The sequence below is a fragment of the Lissotriton helveticus genome, chromosome 7 (genome assembly GCF_964261635.1).
Source record: "Lissotriton helveticus chromosome 7, aLisHel1.1, whole genome shotgun sequence".
In the NCBI taxonomy this organism is placed as follows: domain Eukaryota; kingdom Metazoa; phylum Chordata; class Amphibia; order Caudata; family Salamandridae; genus Lissotriton; species Lissotriton helveticus.
In genome coordinates, this window is record NC_136068.1 from 641,019,079 (window position 1) to 641,042,349 (window position 23,271).

General features: G+C 46.2%; 1 protein-coding gene across 1 annotated transcript in view; it reads left to right on the top strand.

Moving 5' to 3' along the window:
• The window catches only part of BICDL2 (BICD family like cargo adaptor 2), a 152,079-nt gene that overhangs the window by 93,469 nt on the left and 35,339 nt on the right, over nt 1-23,271 (top strand). The window contains exons 6-9 of the mRNA XM_078652895.1: nt 6,056-6,235; nt 6,394-6,516; nt 7,142-7,279; nt 12,327-12,457. Of these exons, the coding sequence (XP_078509021.1) occupies nt 6,056-6,235; nt 6,394-6,516; nt 7,142-7,279; nt 12,327-12,457 (572 nt within the window). The remainder of the gene's footprint in view (nt 1-6,055; nt 6,236-6,393; nt 6,517-7,141; nt 7,280-12,326; nt 12,458-23,271) is intronic.

A 23,271-nucleotide genomic window follows, 5' to 3' on the forward strand; every position in this document is an offset into this window, starting at 1 on the left:
ACATACCTACAAAAAGCGCATTGGTCTGACCCTAAGTCTGGTCGTCCTTTGTATAGTGTCGGGGGATAAGTTGTGGGTAGCGGTGTCCTGGGGTTGTCCTGTCGGTATATTTCCCTACTTGGTTTATCCTCGTCTTTTCTCTGTCGTTTCGTAGCCTCTCTGCGCCACATACCGAGACTGTCGAGCATAATTGGCGTCGTCTTATTATTTCGAAGGGCTATTTCTAACGTTTCTATTTTATCAAGGTCAAAGGATCCTGCCAGTGGCCACTGTTTGTCTTGGCTATCTTCGGTATACCTGTGCCATAATTTATTATAAGCTATGGTGACTAACCCATAGTTTATGAACATGTCCTTATTAGGGGTGCCTTCTAGTGGAGCCATATGGTCCACCTCTAACACCCGGTCCGGGCTAAACAGGCTATTTATCAATGGGGAGAAGACAGACATGACGGCTCGTAACGAGGGACTAAAAAGTCAGCACTGCCTATCTTATCACTAGGTGCAAAGACTAGACAGAATATTTCTATTCTACGTTGTTTGCAGGCAGTGAATACCTCATGGATCCAAAAAAAAACCAATAGACCAACAAAATAACAATGGGGAGAATGAGTAGGACCGCAAAGATCTGCGTTACCTACCCTTTTCACTATCTGCAAAAAGGATGGTCTCTTCCCTGCTTGCAGACAGAGAATCTCCAGGAAACAATAGTTTGTGAACAACAGTTCAGTTTCAAGCAATTATTGAGTGGGGGAGAAAAAGAATAAGCACGGCTGCTACCCTACTTATCCTCCACTGCTTGCAAAGGGAGAGAGAGCCTGTTGCTTCTCCGTTTGCAGACAGTGAATCTCTAAATAAAAATAAACAAGGCAATACTAGTATTTTTGAACAATCAAGCAATCAAAACAAATTCTTTCGCAACTTGTCGTGGCAACACGACCTTACCCGGACCATGTGGACAGTTTCTTGTCTTCCGAATCCAGCGCCCGATCGTCCTCTTTTTCTCGTATTTCTCACGGCACTCCTGATGGTTCCCAGTCAGGACCGTAGATCACTCGAGAGAGGTCTGTTCGGAACTAGTGAAGTTCGGATGATCGGCTGCCAGACGAGGGTCTATTGGGCAAGAGCTCTCCCGATCGTTGCAGTCGTTCACTCTGTCGTCGGGACCTCTCCCACTGGATCCACGAGTCGCTGATGGGCCCACCCAGGGACGCCAATTGTAAAAACAGTTTCAATCGGGTCGGGGACAATCGATATTTGCCCGGCGGTATTGCCTTTGTGACCCTCTAGTTATTTAAATCAATGAAGAGGCAGGCGCTGGAGACTGGAAAGCAGGAAACAAGGTTTTTTATTCTCTCCGGAGGAGAACACAACGAAACGGACAGAAGGTATCGTTCTGAGGTGCTCTAACTGTCTTTCTGAGGCCTGGCCTCTTATATCCACATTTATGACTTTATTGCAGATTACACATACATGTTTAAAGCTTTGATGTGCGGAAAAGACATTCTCGGAACTCCCCTTTGGGCCCGTTCCCATACACATTTACAGTTAAAGTCCCCACCCTAGTCACAACAGGTGATGAGCATCGCGCAGCTGGATAATCCGCCGATTCACGGAATGAGGGGAGTCTGATCGGATCTCATGGGGTGGGGGGGCTTTGATCAACCCGGGGATTCTTTGATGGGGGAAGCTTTCTATTGTACGGGGAGGGGCAAGGATGGTATCGGCAGAGCTGGGTGTCGGCTTGGGAACGGGGAGGACAAAACGGGCTCACGGGGAAAAAGGGGTTTGCATCTAAGGGCCGGAGATCATGAAAGGAAAGCAGGGAGGTGTCGCGCTGGGAACAGGATGAGGGCCGGGGGCAGAGCAGCGCCGAAGAGGGGTTTATGACTCAAGGCAGGTGCAAGCAGGGGGGGGTGGTCAGCGTGCAGGCTTGGTGAAGGCAAAGGGCTATGTCAGAGGCCAGCGGCATGCAAAAGGGTTTGTTCTGATCGGGACATCTTAAAATGGCGGGCGCGCACGACAAAAGTGTGGCATCAGGGGAAGAGGCAAGATGGCGCAGATAATGTTCACCAAAACGCACTAATTTTCCACAAACAGGCCTATGAAGAGGCGGTACTGCAGGAAGGAACTGCATAGCATAGCAGGCATTTGTAGAGCACATGTTCGCTGCACAGGTGGATATCTATTATCATGCTCCTCAACTGTACTTATTTTATCGATGAAGGGCTGAGTGGATTCATCTGGATTTGAACCTGTGACCACGAGGTTAAACACACATGCCTGCAGAGGATGCATTAGTCAATGGGACCACCACACCAGGCTTTCAAAGACCATAGATTAAATTGATATGAGTGTTGCAAGGTAGAGTAATGATGATCAGTAATACCATTAAATAAAAAAAAAGTTGCTCCAAATTTTATTGAATAATTCAGATGTGTTCCTCCACAAAGTTATATTTTAGAGTTGAAAGCTGTGACATGGTGTAATTGAGTAGTTCATAGGTGAAATAAGAACCAGAATGCCGGCATGTGTTTTGTGATGAAGATCTGGCTTTATCAGGGCGATTACATTTTTGGGTTGTGAGTCGTTCTTAGCGCCGAGACACCCATGGGTATTTGCGCGCTTAATAAATCTCCCAAATAAATAAATAAATAAAAGTGAAGCTAAACACAATGTTGAATAGTAAAGATAAAGGAGAAGTAATAGTACTACTTAGAACATACTTGGGAGGACATTACAGTTTTCCTGGGGGGTCTGGGACAGATTCCAGAAGAGACCCCCTGCTGAGGAGGCGGAAGGACAAGCTGCAAGACCTAAAGGTGAGGGAAAGACTGTGGAGGAGAAGAAGACCGTCGAGGGGAGGGAGTGACACCTTCCAGAGGATACAGCACCTACCGGAAGACCTAGACCTGTGAGTAAGAGACAGGCTGGGGAGGCGAAGAAGGAGTGACGTTCAAGAGGATGGTGTGACACCCTTCAGGAGTAGCTAATAAAAGACCCACACCTGCAGGTAAGAGACATGCAAGGGTGGTAACCGAAGAGAAAATCGAGGGACAAAGAAAATGAGAAGGACAACCTGTGCTGAAGAGGCTGGTGGTCACGACAGAAATCTATATAAGCGTCAGAGAGGAGAGAGGGAACTTCCATTTTGAGGAAGGCCTTCTTGACACAACCGAAGCTCCGTAAAAGACTTGCCCACTTGGTTGCTCTTAGGCCACTGTAGTGTCATGACAGATGAAAAGCTAAATTTTATCCTCAAGGTTCTGCAGGTTTTTTTGTGGGGTGTGGGCGGCTTATCGTTGTTGCATCTGTGCTCAGAGTGTGCTTATGGAGAAGGACAATGTTTCTGGGTTCCTATAGTGATAAGGATTATGACATTTTGGTCAAATGTCCTGCTTTTGATAAGCAGAGAGGCAGTGAGTGTTGATATATGAGCCTATATCAGAAGGTTGAGGGCTTTTTCGTAGGAAACAACAGTGTCTAAGGGTCAGATGCATAAAATCATTTTGAAATTGACAAAATAACAGGGGTTTGCAACTGCAAAATAGCTTTTAGGTTGTGTTAAACCTATGTCGCGAGTTGTAAAGATCTTCCAGACTTGCAAAATGGGTTTAGCAACCGATGCCGAATCACACTTAGGAATGGTCATGAAAGGGGTGGGGTTCTTCCTCCTATTTGCATACTTGCAGTGCAATGACATCTCAACGGAGACACCAGGTGATTTCCAAAGGGGAAGATGTCCCTTTGTCAATGGCGTCAGGTGACATCAAGGGGCGGGGGCGGGGAGAGGGAGAAAACCTGAAGTTTTCCCGTGTGAGGAACACATGGGCTTCTCTAGAAAAAAAAAAATCCTGTTTGGGAATGTAAACACAGGGATGGAGATCTGCTGTTCCTTGCAGGCCACCATCCCTGTGTCAGTAGCCAATCATAGCAGCCAGCCTAATTAATATTCATTAGGCAGGTCTTTCCGCAACCACCAGCAATGGGCCGCTTTGCAAAATAAAAGGCCGATGGCAAAAAGCTGGTGTTCAATTTGCAACCACTATTTGTGACCTATCTCTTTGTACATCACACCCCTAAGGTCTCCATAATTTGCAGGTGACGCAGTTAAAGCCTTTTTGTAACTGTTGACCATTCACAACTTCATCCATCTTCAGCTGACATTTACCCCCCCTGGATTGCATACCGTCTGAAGTGTAAACAAGGCACAGACGCCTCATTCAAGCATCTTTCTTTGTTAGAGCACAATTCCTCTTCCTAGAAGTACAAACAAAACACAGAGACATTCCTTTCAATCCCTTCCTTTATTAGCTCTGCATTCCATTCACACAAAACGTCTTACTGCTTCGAGCTTTTTTTGTTGAGTTTTGTAGGGCGCGAACTTGACCTGAAGATATCAGGTATCAGAGCGCTTTACATGAGCACCAGTTGTGATACAGACGGACACATTCATCTTTGTAGGCACGGGGAGATTAAATGATTTGCCCAGAATCACAGGACGTTGAGTCGTTGCCGAGACTCGAACTCGGTTCCCCAGCGTCGAGGTCAATCGCTCTAGCCGTAAGGCCCCGCCCTCTCCTAATGCAAAATCAAAACGGAAATTATTAACCACTTAAGTAAAAGCGCCTACTATCAAATAGGTCTGAAATGAAAGAACAATATTTTCAATGACTTGTAGAACGGACTGCCAACAATGTAGATGCCCTAATGATGTTGAATTAACAATTGTGTGTGTCACGTTTTGTCAGTTTGCTCATTTCCAGCTTATTTCTTCTTAACTACTTTAAAATAAAATTGCTCTTCAAACATTTGCATTTTTAGTCTGAGGATCATATGCCTTTGCCAGTATCTTTTTTGTAAATAACATTTTCTTGATTTTTCAACATTCTGGGAATAAGCTCGACCACACATTCCAACAGCTTTAAAGAGAGAATTGTAGCCCCTTCTGTTCGGGAGGAAAGTACATTGCCCTATAAATTCACGTGCCTGGTCGCCAGAGTTAATTCACCCACACCTATACCACATTACATTAAAGCAGATTAGCAAATGTAAGTGTTGTTTTGCATTTCCGTGAGACCTCTCGCAAATCATCTAGCCCATGTTCTAATTAGGCTTCCTATTTTTCTTGAAAGTTGCTAAGGGATCTTCTCAGGGTGCGTGCTGTGATCCTGTCCGCTGCACCATCTATGTGTGGTTGGTCGGGATGGTCTTCCCCACTCCCTTGCGATATCCCTGTTTGCTGCCATCAGGCCATAGAAGCAAAGAGCCAATTTTAGCCTGGACAGGTTGTCCTCACCTAGTACACCTAGAATTACAAATTGTGTCATTAGTGGGATTGTGCTGCCCAAAACTTCTCCCCACTTCTTGCAGGAACAAATTTCAGCTGAAGCCCAAATACTGTGAGGAAGAATGTATCACCTTCCAATCCCCACACTTCGGACATGTCGCGCTTGCGCCCTGGTCTATGTTGACCAGCCCGCTACTATTATAGCATGTCAGTGGAAAATGATTCTATGAATTAGCCTCAGATCTACTTGGGTGCCCTCTCTCTTGGGTATCTTAGTGCAGCTTGCCAATGTATATCCTCCATGGATCCAGTGGGCCTCCCCCACCTACCCCCAAGCTCACGCAGGGATTCCGGTGTGTTGTTAACTAGGCTTCTGTACCCCAGTGAGTATGCCCTCCTTATCAGGGCGTCCTGAGGCATTCTGGACTCTATCATCATAGCCTGAGGAGTATTTGACAAGTCACTAGCCAATGCATGTCTAAACTGCAAATGTTGATTACTGGTGAGTGGGGGTGCACTCAAATCTTGTTTGAAACGGGGAAAATGGTTAAATATCTTCGTACCCGGCCCCATCACTGTTTGGTGACCTTTAAAACATATTTGGCCATCAGTATTGTGGTTTAAGGTCCCCCGCCTCCCAGCCCTTCTATCCTGTGCATATTTCATAGTGAGTAGGTATTTAATCTCTGTGTGTTGACTAGCTATTCAGCCCTGTGGTGAGTTGATGCTAATGTCGCCTCCCCCTGGTCTCTCACCCTCCCTGCAGCTTCAGGAGACACAGCGGGAACTGGAGGAGGCCCGGGCAGCCAATCGCAGGCTCCAGCTGAGGCTGAAGGACTTGAGCGAGGAGTTGCACCTTCATGACATCAACTCCTCTGTCACCTCCATCCAGTCGGAAATCGAGCAGAGCGTGGATCTTGCGGTGGAGCCACAGGAGGTACCAAAGGTGAGAAGGGTGCAGCCAGCTATGCCAGCTAGCACTGGTGGCATCAGGGGTGGGTAAGACAGAGTTTTGTTTCCTGTCCATCGCCAGTTGTTTTGTAGAGTTGATCCTGGCATCTTCAGGTTTAGTATACTCTAACTATCTGTCTCTGTGTGTTTCAGATGAACGGAAGCGAGGAAGACGTGGCAATGGCGGTCACGGAGGAGCCTGAATCAGAGGCTGCCGCTCCCCATAATAAAGAAGATCCCAAAGAGAAAAGCAGACCGCAAGAGCCACAGATCACAGTGAGTTTGGTAGAGAGTATGAATCTAAGTAACCTCACCTATGGGGCGATTTAGGGATACTAGCACAGGGAAACAAAGCCTATCACTCTCAGGGCAATTCAGACGATCTATAAAAACTGTCACCACTAGGTTGATGGGTTCAGTCGAGTAGCCCAGAGTTGCGGAGTATGTGACTTTCAAGGCTGAATGGTTGGCATCCTGTTTAGGGCACAGTGGTCCTGGCTCCATTTGGTGGCCTAGTCCCAGGCTCCACCCATATATCAAGTGAAACATAACTCCAATTATAAGTGACTTGGTGACCATGTAAACATTCCCATGCCCCAGTGAAACTGTTGTTGCGTCACTCCATAGGTGCTTGTTTTTACACAGTAACAGCGACAATCCGGAAAAATCTACAATGCGGCAAACCCATTTGGAGCCAAGGGGTGTGATGAGTTGTGAGGCTCATGTCCATAAATCTTGGATAGTGCACCCTGCTAGAAGGATTTTATGTAAATATCAAGGGGGGATGTCCCTTCGATCCCTAGAGGTGACAAAGGAGCTCAGGCGGCAGTTGCATCGTCAGTCTTTCGTGCATCATAGCCGCTTCCTCTGGTGTTTCTCACCTTCTTTGGTCTTTCCCTAGGCTTCTAGCAATGGTACCTTAGATGTGAGCAGTGAGCGCTCACTCACTGAGCACTCTAGAAGACAGCTCTACCTTACCCAGCGAGAGCAGGACTTTCTGAGGGAGAAAGAGGAGGAGATCTACCGCCTGATGGACCAGGTAAGCTCAATGTACTACAGATGAAAATGAGGATTGTCGTTATCTTACCCAATAGGGCAGAATTAGAGTGAGTACCAGGGTCTGAGCATCTAACCAGACAAATACAGAACTAGGGATATGCAATGTAAAAGAGCACAACATGTCCTGAGGAATATGGCAGCAAGATGGGAAGTGTGAGTCATGTGCGGGCACCCCTTTACTGCCCCTTAGTCAATATTTTCCCAAATCATGTTGGTTGGACCTAACAGACATTAAAGGGCTTCCAAAAGAAGTGCTATGTAATGTCAGATCTTCAGAGAAACATTTGAATGAACTTTACTAAACCATTGAAAAGGAACATTTTCGTATTTTAGGGCCAGCCGAAATAGAGGTTCAAGCTATCAACCTAGAAGCTTTAGATGATTATACTGTTGAGTGCCAGGAGGCGAATGAGCATTAAATTAGCATCCCAAATATACTGTAGATTTCTCTGCTGCCCATATCCCCCTCTTACTTGTCCAAAGTTTGGTGTTGACTTATAAGCTCTATTATGGGCTTAGAAAGTAAGGAAACGGACTGTGCGATGTTACTCATGGGTCGATGCAGTCATAGCCCTATGATTGCATCTTGCTGACCGGACATTTTCATAGTACATTAAGAAACGTACACACAGGAAGGTACAAATGATAGATGTTTGTCTGACATACAACCAGCAGCAGCCTGTGCAGTTAAGAGCAGGGTGGCGGTGGGGTCAGGTTGGGGGGATTCAACAGACGACCACGAGGGAAAATTAAATAAATAATAACATTCCCACTTCATCGTCGAAATTTCCCCCCCAACTCGCCTCACCGCTCTGACCTGCACCGGCCGCTGCTGCATACAACAGTGGCATATCGACTACCACTGTCAATTCTGGATCTTCGTCTGGTCACCGTTTCTGTATAGAACACATCTCTTTTTTTTTTGTGCAGAGTTTTATACATCGCGAACCGAATCGGGTATCAGAGTACTTTACATAGCACCAGTTACGTTACATGAGGACACACATTCATTTTAGGCACGGGGAGATTAAGTGATTTGCCCAGAATCACAGGAGGTTTTGGCGTCATTACCGATACTCAAACCCAGATCTCCAGGTCCGAGGTCGAGCGCCCTAGCCGTTAGGCCAACTACTCTTAACAGTGAAACTCTAAAAAAAGCAACTGGAGCCAAGGCACTATAGTCCCCCCACTAAATGTCTTGAGACATATACATCCAACCCAAACAGTAGAGTGGACAGCGTTGAGCTTAATTGCATCCCCCCAATTTAATCGAATAAACCAAAACAACATTAAGGTCCAGATCACACGATTGAAATGCGAACAAGCAGTTGACACATGACGCTTTCTTCGAAAGGAGAAAAAAGTTACAACTGACCCTGCTGCGAGCTGACCATAAAGAACTTCAAAGAGATATTATAGGTTGTTAAGGTGTAGAAAGGTCCTTACAATGACAAAAATGCAGGTATTCTAATTATAGGATCAAAGAATCAATGTATTGAGTTGAGGAGGTTTCTAAATCTGGTGGGGAAGTAGGCATGTTAGCCTCCTTACACACTGTACTTGAAAATCTGGTGGACAAGTGCCATAAACAAGCCTTTTTCTTTTATTACAAAGCTTTGAGAGAAAGAGGCGTCACTGGGCTGTCTGGAGTAAATACATTGCTGCCTGTGATCACTATGTTTACTGTACCAGTTTTACCAGCTTTTCGTCCTGCACATGAGCTGGAAAGTATACCTTGCTCGGCTCAGTAATAAAGAGAAAGGGAGTAGCCTGAAAAATAAAATACCCTCCACTTTCAACTATACGGATGCCACTGAGTGAGGGAGCGAAGCGTGCAATGCCGACCCTTAGGTTTCCAGGAAGTGTTTCCCCAAAGAAAACTTTCTTCCTTCATTCTTACTTTTTTCTCCTTTCTATTTTTCTTTCCTTCTTTCTATTTTTGATTAATTCCTTACAGACTTCTTTCCCTTCTGTTGTCTTTTTCCTTCTGTCTTTCTAATCTTCTTTGCATTCTTCTTTCCTCTCTTTCGTAGTCTCACGTTCTCGCTCCATTTGCCTCCCTCTTATATTTTCATTACGCTCTTCATCATTCCTCTTTTTCTCTGTTTCTTCGTTTGGCTCTTTTCCCATCCCTTTACACACACCCACAGCTGTCTCACGGTATAGTCTTGCTGTTATTTATTATTTTCTGCTCCTCCTTCTGTCCAAGGAGTCACATTTCAAAGTTCAGGGGTGCTGTAAAACTAATTTAATCTGTCCAGTGATACCCCACCCAAGCTGGTATATTGGGTGTTTCACTAGGCCCTTGATATTGAGCTATGCACAGTTGCCCTGGATCTTTTTTTTTTCTTCAATAAATGCTTGTTGTCAGACAAGTTGACCAGTGCTGCAGCTGAAGAGTCTTATAGTAACCCCCCTTAAAACTTCAAACCCCTCCGAAAGACCACAGTAATTCGAGACCAGTCTCACACTTGACAATTTTGGCCATGATTTTGATTAGAATTGTGGTGAAGAGACTGCAGGATCTCCTGAAAGGAAATTTGCTTCTCAGGGCCTCATTAGGAGATTCACATACTGACCCCTGGTACCTCTGCCCCCAGAGTTATTGATGCTGAGCAGCATCAGTGGCTCCGGCAGGGGTAATTGGGGATTACGAGTAAGATCCTGTGGTTCCCATGATAATTTAGGCATTCCTGGGAGGATCTGTAATTCTACTCCTGTAGTCCTCATTTCCTCCTGATATTTCATCCAGAGGCTTTACCTTACAGTACAAGAGTCGCATGCTTCCACAAATCTCGTAATTCGGATTGGGTTAGTAATTTCTGTTACCAACCCGATTGGAATTAAATAAGAGCCTCAGAGATTGCTAGTCAGCATTTTTATTGTAAAACCACATGAAACAATTTTAATAACATCTGATCAGACTTGGCCCTAGTCGAATGGCTATAGAGCATCCCTATCCTCCTAGATCCGGTGATGCAATTGGATATGAAAATAATCCTGCTCAAAACGCTGGATCCATGAGCCTAGAGTTCCCTTTTGTTGTTGGATGGAGATCAGAGCAGGTCTTCTGGAATTCTACGGAACGGCCAGTTGGCCAAATGACAATCGAACACATCAACAAGTCAATACATGCATGTCAAAGATACTTAAAAGAAGAACGTTTGGGAAGTCTGGTAAGATTAGACTGATTTCAAACTGAATGTAGAGAGATCTCTGAAGCTCACAATGGGTCTCTGCTCGTGGCACCCATCACCTGATCCCACTGGAAGGTCTGTCCGTTTCACACAAGCCTCGGATGAGAAATCTAACCCTCTGGAAATGTCACTTGTTCCATGTGTGTTCTTTTTTCACTGCAGACGTTCAACATTCTGCTCTCCAGACCTTAAAGCTTCTGTTAAAACCTAAAATCAAACCCAAAGCCTTGCAGCATGAGAGACCTGCCCCCCATCTCGTTGGGCTAGTTCTGCGACAGATGCACACTACCAGGTTCCAGAAAGGATGGGGCAGACATCTTCTTCTCATCCCCTGCATTATTCTACTTTGAAAGGACCTCAAGACTTCCCAGTCCAAACCTTGTGTACAGGGCTGTTCCAAAGACCTGAATCAGCCCTGGCAAAAAAAATAAAAAATAAATACCATGCTGCAGGAAGCAGCGACTACAATGGGGTCATGTGGGTATAATTGTTGGACCATGACTGCCCATCCTCTGAAAACTGCCCCATAGCTTGCAGCCAGTATGCGGCCTTCGTGCTGTCCTTTGCCCCCACAGATATTTCGCGTCTGCTCTGCACAGCACTATTAAACAATGGGCATATGCCGGTGGCGAAATGCCACAGCAGGGGGCAAGGAGAAGTGGAGGAAGGGTGGCACACCCAGTGAAGAAAAAACAAAATGTGGGAACATGCGGGAGGACACCCACAAAAAAATAAAAAGTGTGGGTTGAGAGGGAAAGGGTCGGCAATATCACAGCGGGGCAAACACAAGCATCTAGAGTACTTTGGTGTTTGCCCTGTGGTGAAATATTCACAGATTGTTACAGTCCACGAGGAAAATGCCAGAGTGGCAGAATGGCCCGTCCTGTCCAGCCTATTCGCTAAAATGTACCTGAGCCCTTTGTATTCCACTTCACGCAAGATGTGACTCTACAACCCCCACCCACTGCCATGCTGCTAGACACTCTTGTGAACTGCCTCCCTGCAGCTGCAGCCAATGGGTGTGCTTGTAACAATTTGCCCTATACCCCAAAGGAAATAAATGAAATAGTATTAATATGCAATAAAATGGATAGGACGTTTGGACCTGCCTGAGATAGACTGAATGACTTTGAAGAGGACTTCTTTCTATTTCCATAATCAACCTGTTGTTTGCCAAAATCTAGTCATAAGTTGCTGGAGGGAAGGGACACTGTAATTATTTGAAGTAATAAATCAGGGGATCCCACTTTCCTTGGAAAAAGGTATGCGTAGGGATGTGGGGGAGGTCTAAAGAGAAACGAATGAACAAAGCACCATTCCAGCCCTTGCCTTGCCGCTGTACTCATGGTGCCAAGGAATTGCTACGGTTTCAGTAAAATCCCCTTACTTTTCCAGCCTCTGAGTTTGAAAATAGTCCCTAGGGATACATGGACCTCACCAACGAGGGACCAGACCCAACACCACAGCACACACGCATTAATGCTACCAACCCTGGGCGGAACCGGAGATATCAGCCATGGAGAGATCCGGGGTTATATGGACCTCCCCAACCAGGGACAGATCCAGACACAGAAACAGGGGCTTTACTAACCTGGGGTAAAACATGGGACACATGGACCTCATCCAGCAGAACAGATGAAGACCTGCCACCCAGTGCAGTGTTTGTGATGCCCTTATGCCTCTTTGACATGGGGTGCCTCTGACTTGGAGGCCATAGTGTTGCTGTTAACTTTCTGTCCACAAGCAGGAAGCAATTGCGATTATTGAAACTCTGCAATGAGTGTCTCTCAGCCTTGTTGCTACTCAGACATTATCTCTCTCCTGTCACAGATCACGATGCAGCACTTGGAGATCTCCACGTTGCGCGAGGAGCTGGAGCGACAGAGGGTCCTGGCACAGAACTCAGACCAGGATAATATTGTCAAACAGGCTATTGCGGACCGAGAAGAGGCTGTGGAAAAGTAAGTGGAGTGGTGGACATGGCAGTATTTGATCGATGCAGAAGAGGTTTATACACAATATATTAGCGAGGGCCTTATAGCGGGAGGAGAGGCGGGAGTCTGCAGAACCGAAGGGCAGTATGTAACAGATGCTGAGTAGTGTGACTTTAATGTGTGTATGTGTGGTATTTGTACAGTGTGAACCTAGCCAAAGGCAGCAAGTGCTGTAAAGGATCAAAGGCGAGGATACAGCCAATAAGTCATTTTAGAGACAGCTGTGTGTGGACTGTTCCTGCATCAGGATGCAATGTCCTTTAAAGAGGTGTGTCTTCCGCTCCTTCCAAAAGTGGAGTACCTTTGGAGGAGGTCTGATTGATACATGAATGTTGTTCCATATGGTGGATGCATAGATGGAAATGACCAGTTACTTTGTTTTAATTGTTTGCGCTTCTTTGCTCCAGAATGATGCTATCCTGGTTGTGGGTGTGTCGACTGCCACCATAAATGGTGACCGGCCAGCCAGATAGGGGGAGTACAGGTCGTAAGGGTGCAGGACGGTATGGGGCGCTAGTAGGAATCCAGCAAGATGGAGACAAAGTGATCATATTTCTTCGGACCTTGGATGAGGTGTGCTGTGGCTTGCCCGAGGCCCTTTAGAAGACGCCAGCTTGAAGGCTAGAAGGCCATGAAGCTGGGCGATGCCACCATCCAGATGTAGGAGTATGGGGGCTTGAACAGCAGTTCTGAAGTCGCTTTCTAGGAGGATTGGTTTCACTCTCTTCAGCAGGGACATTACATCTATTTGGAAGGTGAACAGTGTGCCTTTTGAAGGTGATAATGTGCCTTTTTGAAGGTGGCTTGTGTCTTTAGACGGTGAGGAGTGTGCATTACATAGTGAGTATAAGTCTTTAGAAGAGCACAATCAGGGAAGTGCTAATGGGATGTGATTGTGTTAACCATGGCTGACAACATCCTTATATATGACAAGGGTGAAGAGGAATATCATGCCAGGCTCAGGGGGGTGTTGATTTTATTTTTATAGCCCACAACATACGCCATGGATGGCTGCTTGGACTGCAAGAGGACCAAGAGGAGAGCATCAGAGCAGTGGGGCGTTGAGGGGGCTACAAAAACACTCTCATTCTCAACAGGGCTAGGTGCCCATGCAGGAAAATGTTGCTCAGTTTCTTTGGCTACATTTAAAAAAACTGTTATGCCTGTAGATCTGCAGAAGGAACATGAAGCAAGATTATGATACTTTCAAATTTTTCTTTAACAAGAAGTTTACTGGTTTTGATGAACTAATTACTGGGGGAATGTTTACTTCAACCTAGCCCCCTCAAGAAACCTTCATAGCTCACCATAAAGGCCTGGGCACCTTGAGGATCAACTACTTTCTTCTATGAAGTATTTCTGGCAGTCGAGGACGCCTGCTTTTGCAGACAGTGGCATTGTGTAATTTTACAAATCCCAGAGGACAGAGCTGGCTGTAGTTCCAAGCCTGGATGGGCCCTTCCTGACACAAGATAAATGCGCTGTCCTTGTTGGCTATGCTAACCGGGCCATAGCTCCAACCGAACATGAGGCCGTATCCTTCCCGTGGGCCAGTGACCAATGCGATCTGGACCGTACAACCCACCTGACCAATTGTCCAGACACCAGCCAGGCCGACACTACTGATGAGAAACAGGAAGCATAAAACAATGAAGTTTATGTATTTTGTAGTGGATGAACCGCAAGCAGTATCGCTATCCCAGAAGGGTCATGAAGGGATGGGAAAAATGATAGCCATACGAAGATAGAAGGTTGCGTTGATGTACACAGAATAAGCAACTGACTGATGAGTCAGGCCACTGGATAACCCGAATAACCAGGACTGGCTTGTTTGTGGGAGCAAAGACTTAAGCCATGGCAAGAAGTATGTACTGAATTCTGCACTCCCCAGGACATGCACAAAGGTGGCGAATGACGAACAATCCAAGTAGCTATTTGCAGCTGATTTTCGTTTTTGGTTTTTATGCTAGGGATCAACAGCACGCACCTTTATAGGGCGAAGCTATAGGTGGCACTATTCAGCTAGGTAGTCAAGGCCACAATTCCAGGTCACTCTGGTCACGTGCTGACTGCTTTGACCAAAAATGGGAGTGAAATGAGAACCTGTGGAGAAAGTAAAACTATAACATGAGTGAAATGTGGGGAGCGTGGACACCTACTGAGCACGTAGGCAACACCAGGCTGGTGGGAAGCAGAAATCCATGCTGAGAGTTGAGCCTCTCCTCCATCCCAGCTTCAATGGAGAATGGAGCGTGTAGCAGAGGACACCATAGCACTGGGGGCCAACATGGGGTCATCAAGTTACCTGGAATCCATCTTTGTTTAAATGTCTCCCACAAGAGCCTGGTTGCTTGGGCCTGAATACCTAGGATTATTCCTCTTCCCAAAGCTCCTAGACGTCTCAATTTGTGACTGAGGCGCCCAAATATTCACCCCTTTCCAAAAGTCAACTAACCCCTGTGACTGGCAAAACCAAACCAGGAAGGGGTGAGACATTGTCTGACAAAAGGTCTCCAGCCCTAGAACCTGGATCAAACCCCTCATATCCCTCTCCCCCTACCTTAGGACCCTGACGTGCAGGTCCAGGAGATGAACTGTGCCCAAAGACCTGAATCCTGGTCAAGAACAGACACTGTGTATGTAACAAATGGATAACGTGCAGTAAGATAATTCAGATGTCATTTATAGGTTAGGTATTGTGCCTGCTCCAGTGCTGCTGGTGCCGGCTACGTTTGACTCCTGATATGGAACCTCTCATGCACATGAGCAGTGGTAGGAACCACATTATTGTGCCTATAACCAGTGCTTAATTTGAGATGGTGGCTTCCAGTGCTTAGCACTGGCACTTAATTGTCACCACCGGTGCTTGTAACAGCCTGCCACAAGGTGGCGCTGTCTAGCTAGTTTAGAGATGACCACAACAAAAGTTAATTTTTAATATTATATTCATTAAAAATTACTATTACCTGCAGTCCAAGCCATTCTTATAGCTTTGGGGGCCTGCAATAGTTCGAATTGTCACACTTGTAGGAATGTGATGGGTAGTAGTTGTGTTGTTATTAACATTGGCAGCATGGCTGGGGCAATGTGTGGTGCAAGCTGCAGTGGCCTCCTGACGAGAGCCCTGGCACTTATTTTTTAACAAATTAAGCACTGCTATAAACAGCCTCTGCCTCTACATTTGGGCAAGTAGGTGGTGACAATCAGTACTGTGGGTCTGTTCAAAGCTTCAGCGGAACAGCACCTGCCCAAGACGTCTCTACGCGTAGCACAACCGACAAAACCTTTAAATGGCCTTCAGTAGTGGCACGCCTCTCAAAGGTGGAGGGTGTGCCTGTTAAAAGGTAAAGGATGTTGTTAGAAGATAGGGAGTGTATTTTTAGGTGAGAGATTAGTTTTTAGAAAGTTATGGGAGGGCCTTCGTATTTCTATTTGAACAGTGAATATCTGAAATGTTCTCTATAGTTTGGCGTGAAGTGGTATATATAGCACACACATGATCATGTTTCTCGCTTTTGCTTCTAAGATATGTATGGACACGTGTATACAAATGTCATTGCAATTCGCCCAATTTTAATGTCTTGCGATTGCCTTTTCTGTACACCGCTTAAATACCTTCGAGGCATGGGCTGCACAATATAAATATGTAAATAAATAAAGTAAAAAACAACCTTGTGGACAGAGGTGGGAAGTGGGGGGTCGAGCAGGTTTGTATGTTTCTAAAAGACTGCTGCAACAAGCTCGGCTTCTATGGGGCCTACTGTTCTACCCTAGGTTGGACTGAGATGCGAGAGAGATGGGTCTTGGCAGGTACCGGGACATGGAAGGGGCAGGCAAGGAGACTGACTTGGGACTGGTCCAGGGGAGAAGAAGGCCTAAACAGGTCTTGGAGCATGATATCTAATCGGAGAGGAGGATGTGCAGAAAAACTATTAGTCCACATATGTCAGGCTGCTCTAGTTGGCATTTGCGTCTCTGCTGCAGCGACTGGGTGGAGGGCATGCAGACAGGGGAATGTGCTTAACAGCGAAAGGGTCTAAGGGCTCTTTGAAAGCTGGCATGGAGGCTGCGTTGAAGGGCAATGCGTCCCATTGGAGAGGCATGATTGGGGCCAATGACTAAATATGGACGATGCAAGGGCGTCTGGGGAATTGATGGAGGTTAGAGCCAACGGGACAGCAGACAGTTTACAGAGGAAAGGGGGACAGTTCGTGGGATTATTAATAGAGGGGTGGGGTATCTGTGATGAACAGTAATGAGTAGCAGAGTTAAGGAATTTGTCCACAGGTAGAAAGGAGTAGAGTGGAAGGAAAGTAGAGCTAAGGATGGTGAAAGAGTTTTGGACACCTTAAGCGCTAACAGGGCAGTGAAGCCATATTTGGTGCTTGAAGAAGCATTCTGAGTCCTCCTTCTTCATAGCGCCTAAGGCGGCTGCCTACAATTCTCTTAGTGTATTTCAGTTGCTTTGTAGGGTGTTAGTAAGTCCTGGGTGGAATTTGATGTGGGGATAGATCCAGTGTATGGTCAGGAAGTGTTGGAGGGCAAGAGGATTTCGTGGAAGCAATCAAAGCGACTGTCACATAGTCTCTTAGGTGTCTCATAAAGGGTGTCATGCAGGATCGATCTGGGCTTTAGGGCAATCAGGCAGTGCCAGAAGGGCTTATCTGACAGATCAGTGTGTGGCCTGTTTTTTGACTGTTTGTGTGCCTGTTTTATGGTCTGCTGGGTGAATTTCTTCAGTTGATTTCCCCGATATTACCACAAACATTGCCTGCAGCAAGCACAAATTGATGATTTATCTGGTACAATGCAAAACACCTATGCAGCATGTCTTTACACAAGTTCAAAACTGCCCTGATTTACCAATGTTTCTTTTGGTGCCTGGGCCTGTTTTCTGTCTGACCCTGGTGTCATGACTGGCAGAGGTGGGTGCCTCATTTCTTTCATTAATGGCGACCTCCTTTTCATAGGATGAGAGCCTCAGATGGATGTGTGTGACAGCCAGTGTTGGACAGCCATGAGGGGATCAGTTATCTCTGATACACCAACCCCCGCTCTCAACCTCCACCTTTCCCCACCTATGAACCCTATACATCAACTCTCCTCCTGTCCTCCCAGCACCTATATCACCCCCTCCTTTTGCCACCGAGACACCCAACCTTCCGAGCTCTGCCCTACTCTCTCTTGAAAATAAGCTATGCTCTCTTATCACCTCCATCTCCCAGCTTGTAGCTTCCATTTCACTTTTAAGCTCTAAGATTTCAACTTTCCGATTCACCTCAACTCCTTTGGAAAACTCTCACCTTCCCACGAGATGCACCTCGCCCACTCACCCCATCATAGCCAAGCATAACCTGTCGTCTGCAAACATCGCTCACTCACACAAGCCCTTGAACGCCACCCTTCTTCATCCAGCATCTCCGAGTAACCCACTACCTACTCTATTCCAACCATCTCCTCTGTCAGAACCAAGCATCCACCTAAACCATCCCGTGCACCCCCATATAGGTATAATATCCCTATCACCCTTCTTAGCCCAAGTGCCACCGTCATCAAAATAGTCTCGACAGAACTGCGCTGCCTGCTCCACAACTGCAGATCTGCAATAAAACACAAACTCGAAATCTCTGATACCATCACCCTTCACAATATTGACCTGTTCTTCTTAACAGAGACCTGGTTCAACGATACCTCTCCCTCTATGTTTGATCTCCTTCTACCCACAGGCTATTCTACTTTCAGGAATGACAGACCTATCAAAGTTGGGGGAGGTGTTGCAGTCATCTTTAGAAACTCCCTTCAACTCAAGGCTTTTCCCATCAGCGCCTTCAGCACTTTTGAATGTCTATCTCTTGAGCTTCAACTACACCACCGCTCACCCCTCAGATTCCATGTCATATACCGCCCACCTGGCAGCGGCCCTTCGTTTATGGAGGAACTCACTGACTTCATCAGCGACCAATACGGACAAAGTGACAATCAGACCTTCGTGGGTGACTTCAATCTCCACTGGGGCTCCCTGCAAGACTCTTCCGCGAACTTGCTGGCCACCTTCCTCTCTACAAACGATCTTATCCAACACTGCACAGAATCAACACACTCTAAGGGCTCAATCCTGGACCTTGTTATTTCTAAAGCAGGCATGCTTTCTATCGCTACCCCTATTCACGTAGACTGGTCTGACCACCTCCTCATTCCATTCTCTTTTCACCTAGCACACTCTATAACTCTTGGCCAACCTAAGAGGGCTGCCTTCTGGTTCCGTGACGCTAAAAATATTGACACTGCTCCCCTCTGTGAATCAGCTTTGCTGTCACTTCCAAGGCTAGACCCGAACCTAGATGTTGACGATCTCACATCACAATGCCTCTCAGTCCTTGCAGTCGAAATCAATAGCGTCGCTGCTCTCCAAAGCAAAAAGAAAAGGCCCATTCCCTCAGCACCCTGGTTCAACAAAACCCTATATGAAGAAAGGAAGCACCTAAGACTCCTGGAGAAACAATGGAGGCAAGCACCCTCCACCGATAATTTGGCTACGCTTCGTTCAGCAAGATCCAAGTACCACAAGCACATCTTCTTTGAGAAAACATCAGACTTCAGAACCCCCCTTGACTCAGCCAAAAATAGACCCAAAAAACTATTTGATCTCATCAAGAATGCTAACTACTCTCCCCCAACCTCCAAATTGGAGGATTCTACAAAGAAAGCTGCTGATTTCGCTGTATTCTTTGACAAAAAAGTGAAATCACTTGTGGATCAGGTCGCTCATCCTACCCCTCCAGAGGAGCGCAAATCACTAGACATTTGGCAGAACTTCAACCCCATCTCTGAAGATGTCCTCCTCAACTGCATCCTCGAAACAAAGCCCTCGAACCACTCGCTCGACCCCATCCCTAGTGCCATTGCCATTGACTTCTATACCCATTCTCTTCCCTATTGGACCACTCTGGTCAACCTCTCCCTCTGTCAAGGCTCCCTTCCTGTTCCCTTCAAAACTGGGCAGGTCACCCCTCTGCTTAAAAAACCCACTGCGGATGCGAATGACCTCAACAACTTCCGCCCCATCACTAACCTACCCTTTCTTGCGAAGATCACAGAAAGATGTGTTGCGAAACAACTCTCTCGTCATATCAAGGACAGTGATCTTCTTGACAATTTTCAGTCCGGCTTCATCCAAAACTGCAGCACTGAAACTGCCCTGCTGCAAGTGATCGTTAACGCGCTGCGAATACTAGACTCGGGGGGGGGGGGGGTCTTGTCTTCTAATTCTCCTTGACCTTTCGGCAGCCTTTGACACTGTCAATCACAACACCCTCCTCAACACTCTTCAACAGAGAATGGGCATGGAGGGCACTGTGCTTAAATGGTTTGCTTCTTTCCTTTCTGATAGATCCCAAATGATCAAAATAGCGGACAGTCTTTCATCTCCTTTGGCGGTGGGTCAAGGTGTTCCCCAAGGCTCTATTCTTGCACCCACATTGTACAATCTCTATTTGGAACCTCTGGGAAATCTCCTAAGTAAATCTGGGGTCAACTATCATCTCTACACAGATGACACTCAAATCTACCTCAAGGTTGCCTCCACTCACGATCTCTCCGTCCTAAGCTCTACCCTCGACTACATTCAAAACTGGATGTCAACACATCAACTGATTCTGAATCCCTCCAAAACTGAATTCCTCCTCCTCTCCTCCTTACTTTCTCCTCCCCCGGTTCAATCATGGATGGACCAGATGAATCTGCTGAACAATAAACCCATCATTGTCGACAACACAAAATCCCTTGGTGTCATACTCGACACAAAACTCAATCTACTCTCCCACATTAATTCAATTGCAAAGTGTGCCCGATATCAACTGCGCCTTCTTTGGGGGATCCGTCGCTTCTTCCCGGAGCATGACCTTAAAACCCTGGTCTAATCGCTGGTCCTCTCCAGACTGGACTACTGCAATTCTTTTCTGACTGGCCTCCCCAAATCCCACCAGTTCCCCCTTAAGTCTGTTCTCCATTCAGCAGCTCGTTTCATTTATAGGGCCAAAAGAAGCGACCACATCACTCCCATGTTATCCACCCTCCGCTGGCTTCCCATCGAGGCTAGAGCTATCTACAAGACTGCCTGCATCACCCACAAAGCCTTGTACTCCTCCTCTCCGCGCTACCTGGCGAATAAACTGAAACTCTCTGGAGGCTCTAGACCATCATGAAATGCGGAAAATCTACTGCTTGAACCTCCCATTTCAAGAAGGAAAGATCGATGGCCCAATCCTTTTCAGGCAGCGCAGTGAGAATCTGGAACTCACTTCCGCCTCAGCTCCGGACCACCACCTTCTCCCAGGCCTTCAAAACTGACCTCAAAGTTCTCCTCCTTCAAAGACACTTCCAAATGTAATCCATGCCCTCTCTACTATCTGAAGGAAGCCCTTCCATTATAGAAATATCTACTTTACATGACTATGGAAGTGTCTTCCCAGTGTGTTCTTGTGGTTTGAGAGTCTGCCATTTATTGCAGTATTATCCTTCTACCTGTGTTTGGTACTCGTGTGTAACATGCACCCGTCACTTTCTCTTGTAATACACTGTTTTCTACCTCTTACATTTGTTTGTTTTCGATACCTGCACAAGTGCCACCAGTGCCTACGTAACGTTTGTTCTTGTGCTTGAGTGTCTTCCATATATTGCAGTATTATACCGCTATGTTTACTTTGTACGCTATTGTCACCTGCACACGTCATTTTTTCCTCCTGTAATGCACCGTTTGCTACCTCTTGTATTTTGTTGGCTCACGGTTGTCACTTTTGTAATGCACCGTTTGCTACCTCTTGTATTTTGTTGGCTCACGATTGTCATTTTTGCTTCATTTAATGTAACGTTTGCTTTTGTATTTTGCTCACTTGTAATGTTCTCATGTATCAGTTATGTTCCTATTGTGAAGCGCTCTGACACCTTCGGGTAAAGTCCGTGCTATATAAAAATGCATAAATAAATAAATAAATAAAATCATGGCTGCACTGACCACCCTGGCAAGTGGGCAATCCCCCGGAAGGTGGAACCCAGGAAGGTGGTTGTGCACGTTACGCAATCACTGTGGTAACTTGAAAAAGTTGCTGTGGTTCTAGCGCACATTAGCACTTCTGAACATGGCGGATGAATTTATCATTTTTGCCAGAGGTATTTTAAGGTTCCAGTCCGGCCCTGTTAGTTATTGATTCTGGAGGTGAGACCGGAGAAGATGATTCTCAAGTCGCCAGTGAGGAGCAGCTGAAAGAGAAGTTGTTGCTTCTGAGCAGTGCTTGAAATGGAAAAATAGAAGTGCAGGTCCTCTGTAGCAGAGTGCCTGCTTGTTTCTGAGAAGTGCTGGTACTCGCCAATTAAAAGTATTACATCTCTCTTGAGAAGTGCCGCTACACTCCCTCTCAAAATAAAAAAGTGCCAGTACTCCGTGCCGGACAGGACCGGCCCATTTAAATCACTGCTTCTTAGGGCAGTGCTGTAGAGAGAGCAGAGGACCTGGAACCAAGCACTAAGGGGAGACTTGGAAAGTTTGGGGTTGGCTCAACTGATTAACGCCCGACACATGAGGCCGGCCACACGCTGGACGGCATTTTTACTAATATACAAGGTATCACGGTCCAGGATATTTTACCGTTAACCTGGTCCGATCACTTTCTTATTCTCTGCGCCCTTCCTATCATTGACGTGCCCCCATCTAAACAGGCCTATATCAGTCATGAGCCGTTTAAGGTATGGAAGGACATGGACAATGTAGCCCTTAATGAGCTGTTGCTCAGGTCCCACCCGACCATATCCATGGATTCGAACCTAGCTACCAAACAATTCTTAGACTGGATAGGAAATGCGATGAAGCTATCAGTTCCAGTAAAGACCATCTCCAGAAACAGAAAAGTGCCCTCCGCCCCCTGGTTCACAGAAGAACTTAGGAGATATAAGCAAGAATGTCGTAAGCATGAAAGATACTGGCGTAGGTCTTACGACCAAGTCAGTAAAACACGCTATAAGGAGACACAGCTCATCTATAAAAAACTGATTATAGAAACCAAAAAGAAGTATTTTGGAGAGCAAATCGATTCCGCCAAAAACTCTAGCAAACAGCTATTCGAAGTAGTGAAACAGCTGGCTGGGAAGTTCACAGACACAGCACCCACTCTATCACAGGCTCTCTGTGACTCCTTGGCCAACTTCTTTTTCACTAAAGTCAACGACATCTATTCAGAGTTTGCGACTAATAATACAGCCTCCCCGATACCACAAATTAACTTTCCTCCCTGCTCACTAGTTCAATTCAAAGAAGTGGAGGAGGAACAAATTAGGGATATCATGGTGTCTATTAAAACATGATCGGCTTTGGACCCATGTCCTCCTAGGGTCTATTTGCCGGTGATTGATACTATCAGTACAGCCATGACACAAGTCTGTAACTTAATCCTTGGGTCAGGGATATACCCGGATAGGTTAAAGAACACCCTATTAAAGCCACTCCTCAAAAAACCATCTTTAGATAAGGAGTTGCTAAAAAACTACAGGCCTATAGCCAGTCTGCCCTTTTTAGCCAAAGTGCTTGAAAAGACAATGAACATTCAGCTGGCAGACTACCTTGAGCAAAACAAGCTGCTGGACGACACGCAGTTTGGGTTTCGAAAGCTCCATGGTACGGAGACTGCTCTCATCAAAGCGGCAGATGATATAAGAACTATTAAAGATCATGGAGGGACAGCTATCCTTATAATGCTGGACTTATCGGCTGCCTTCGACACGGTCAATCA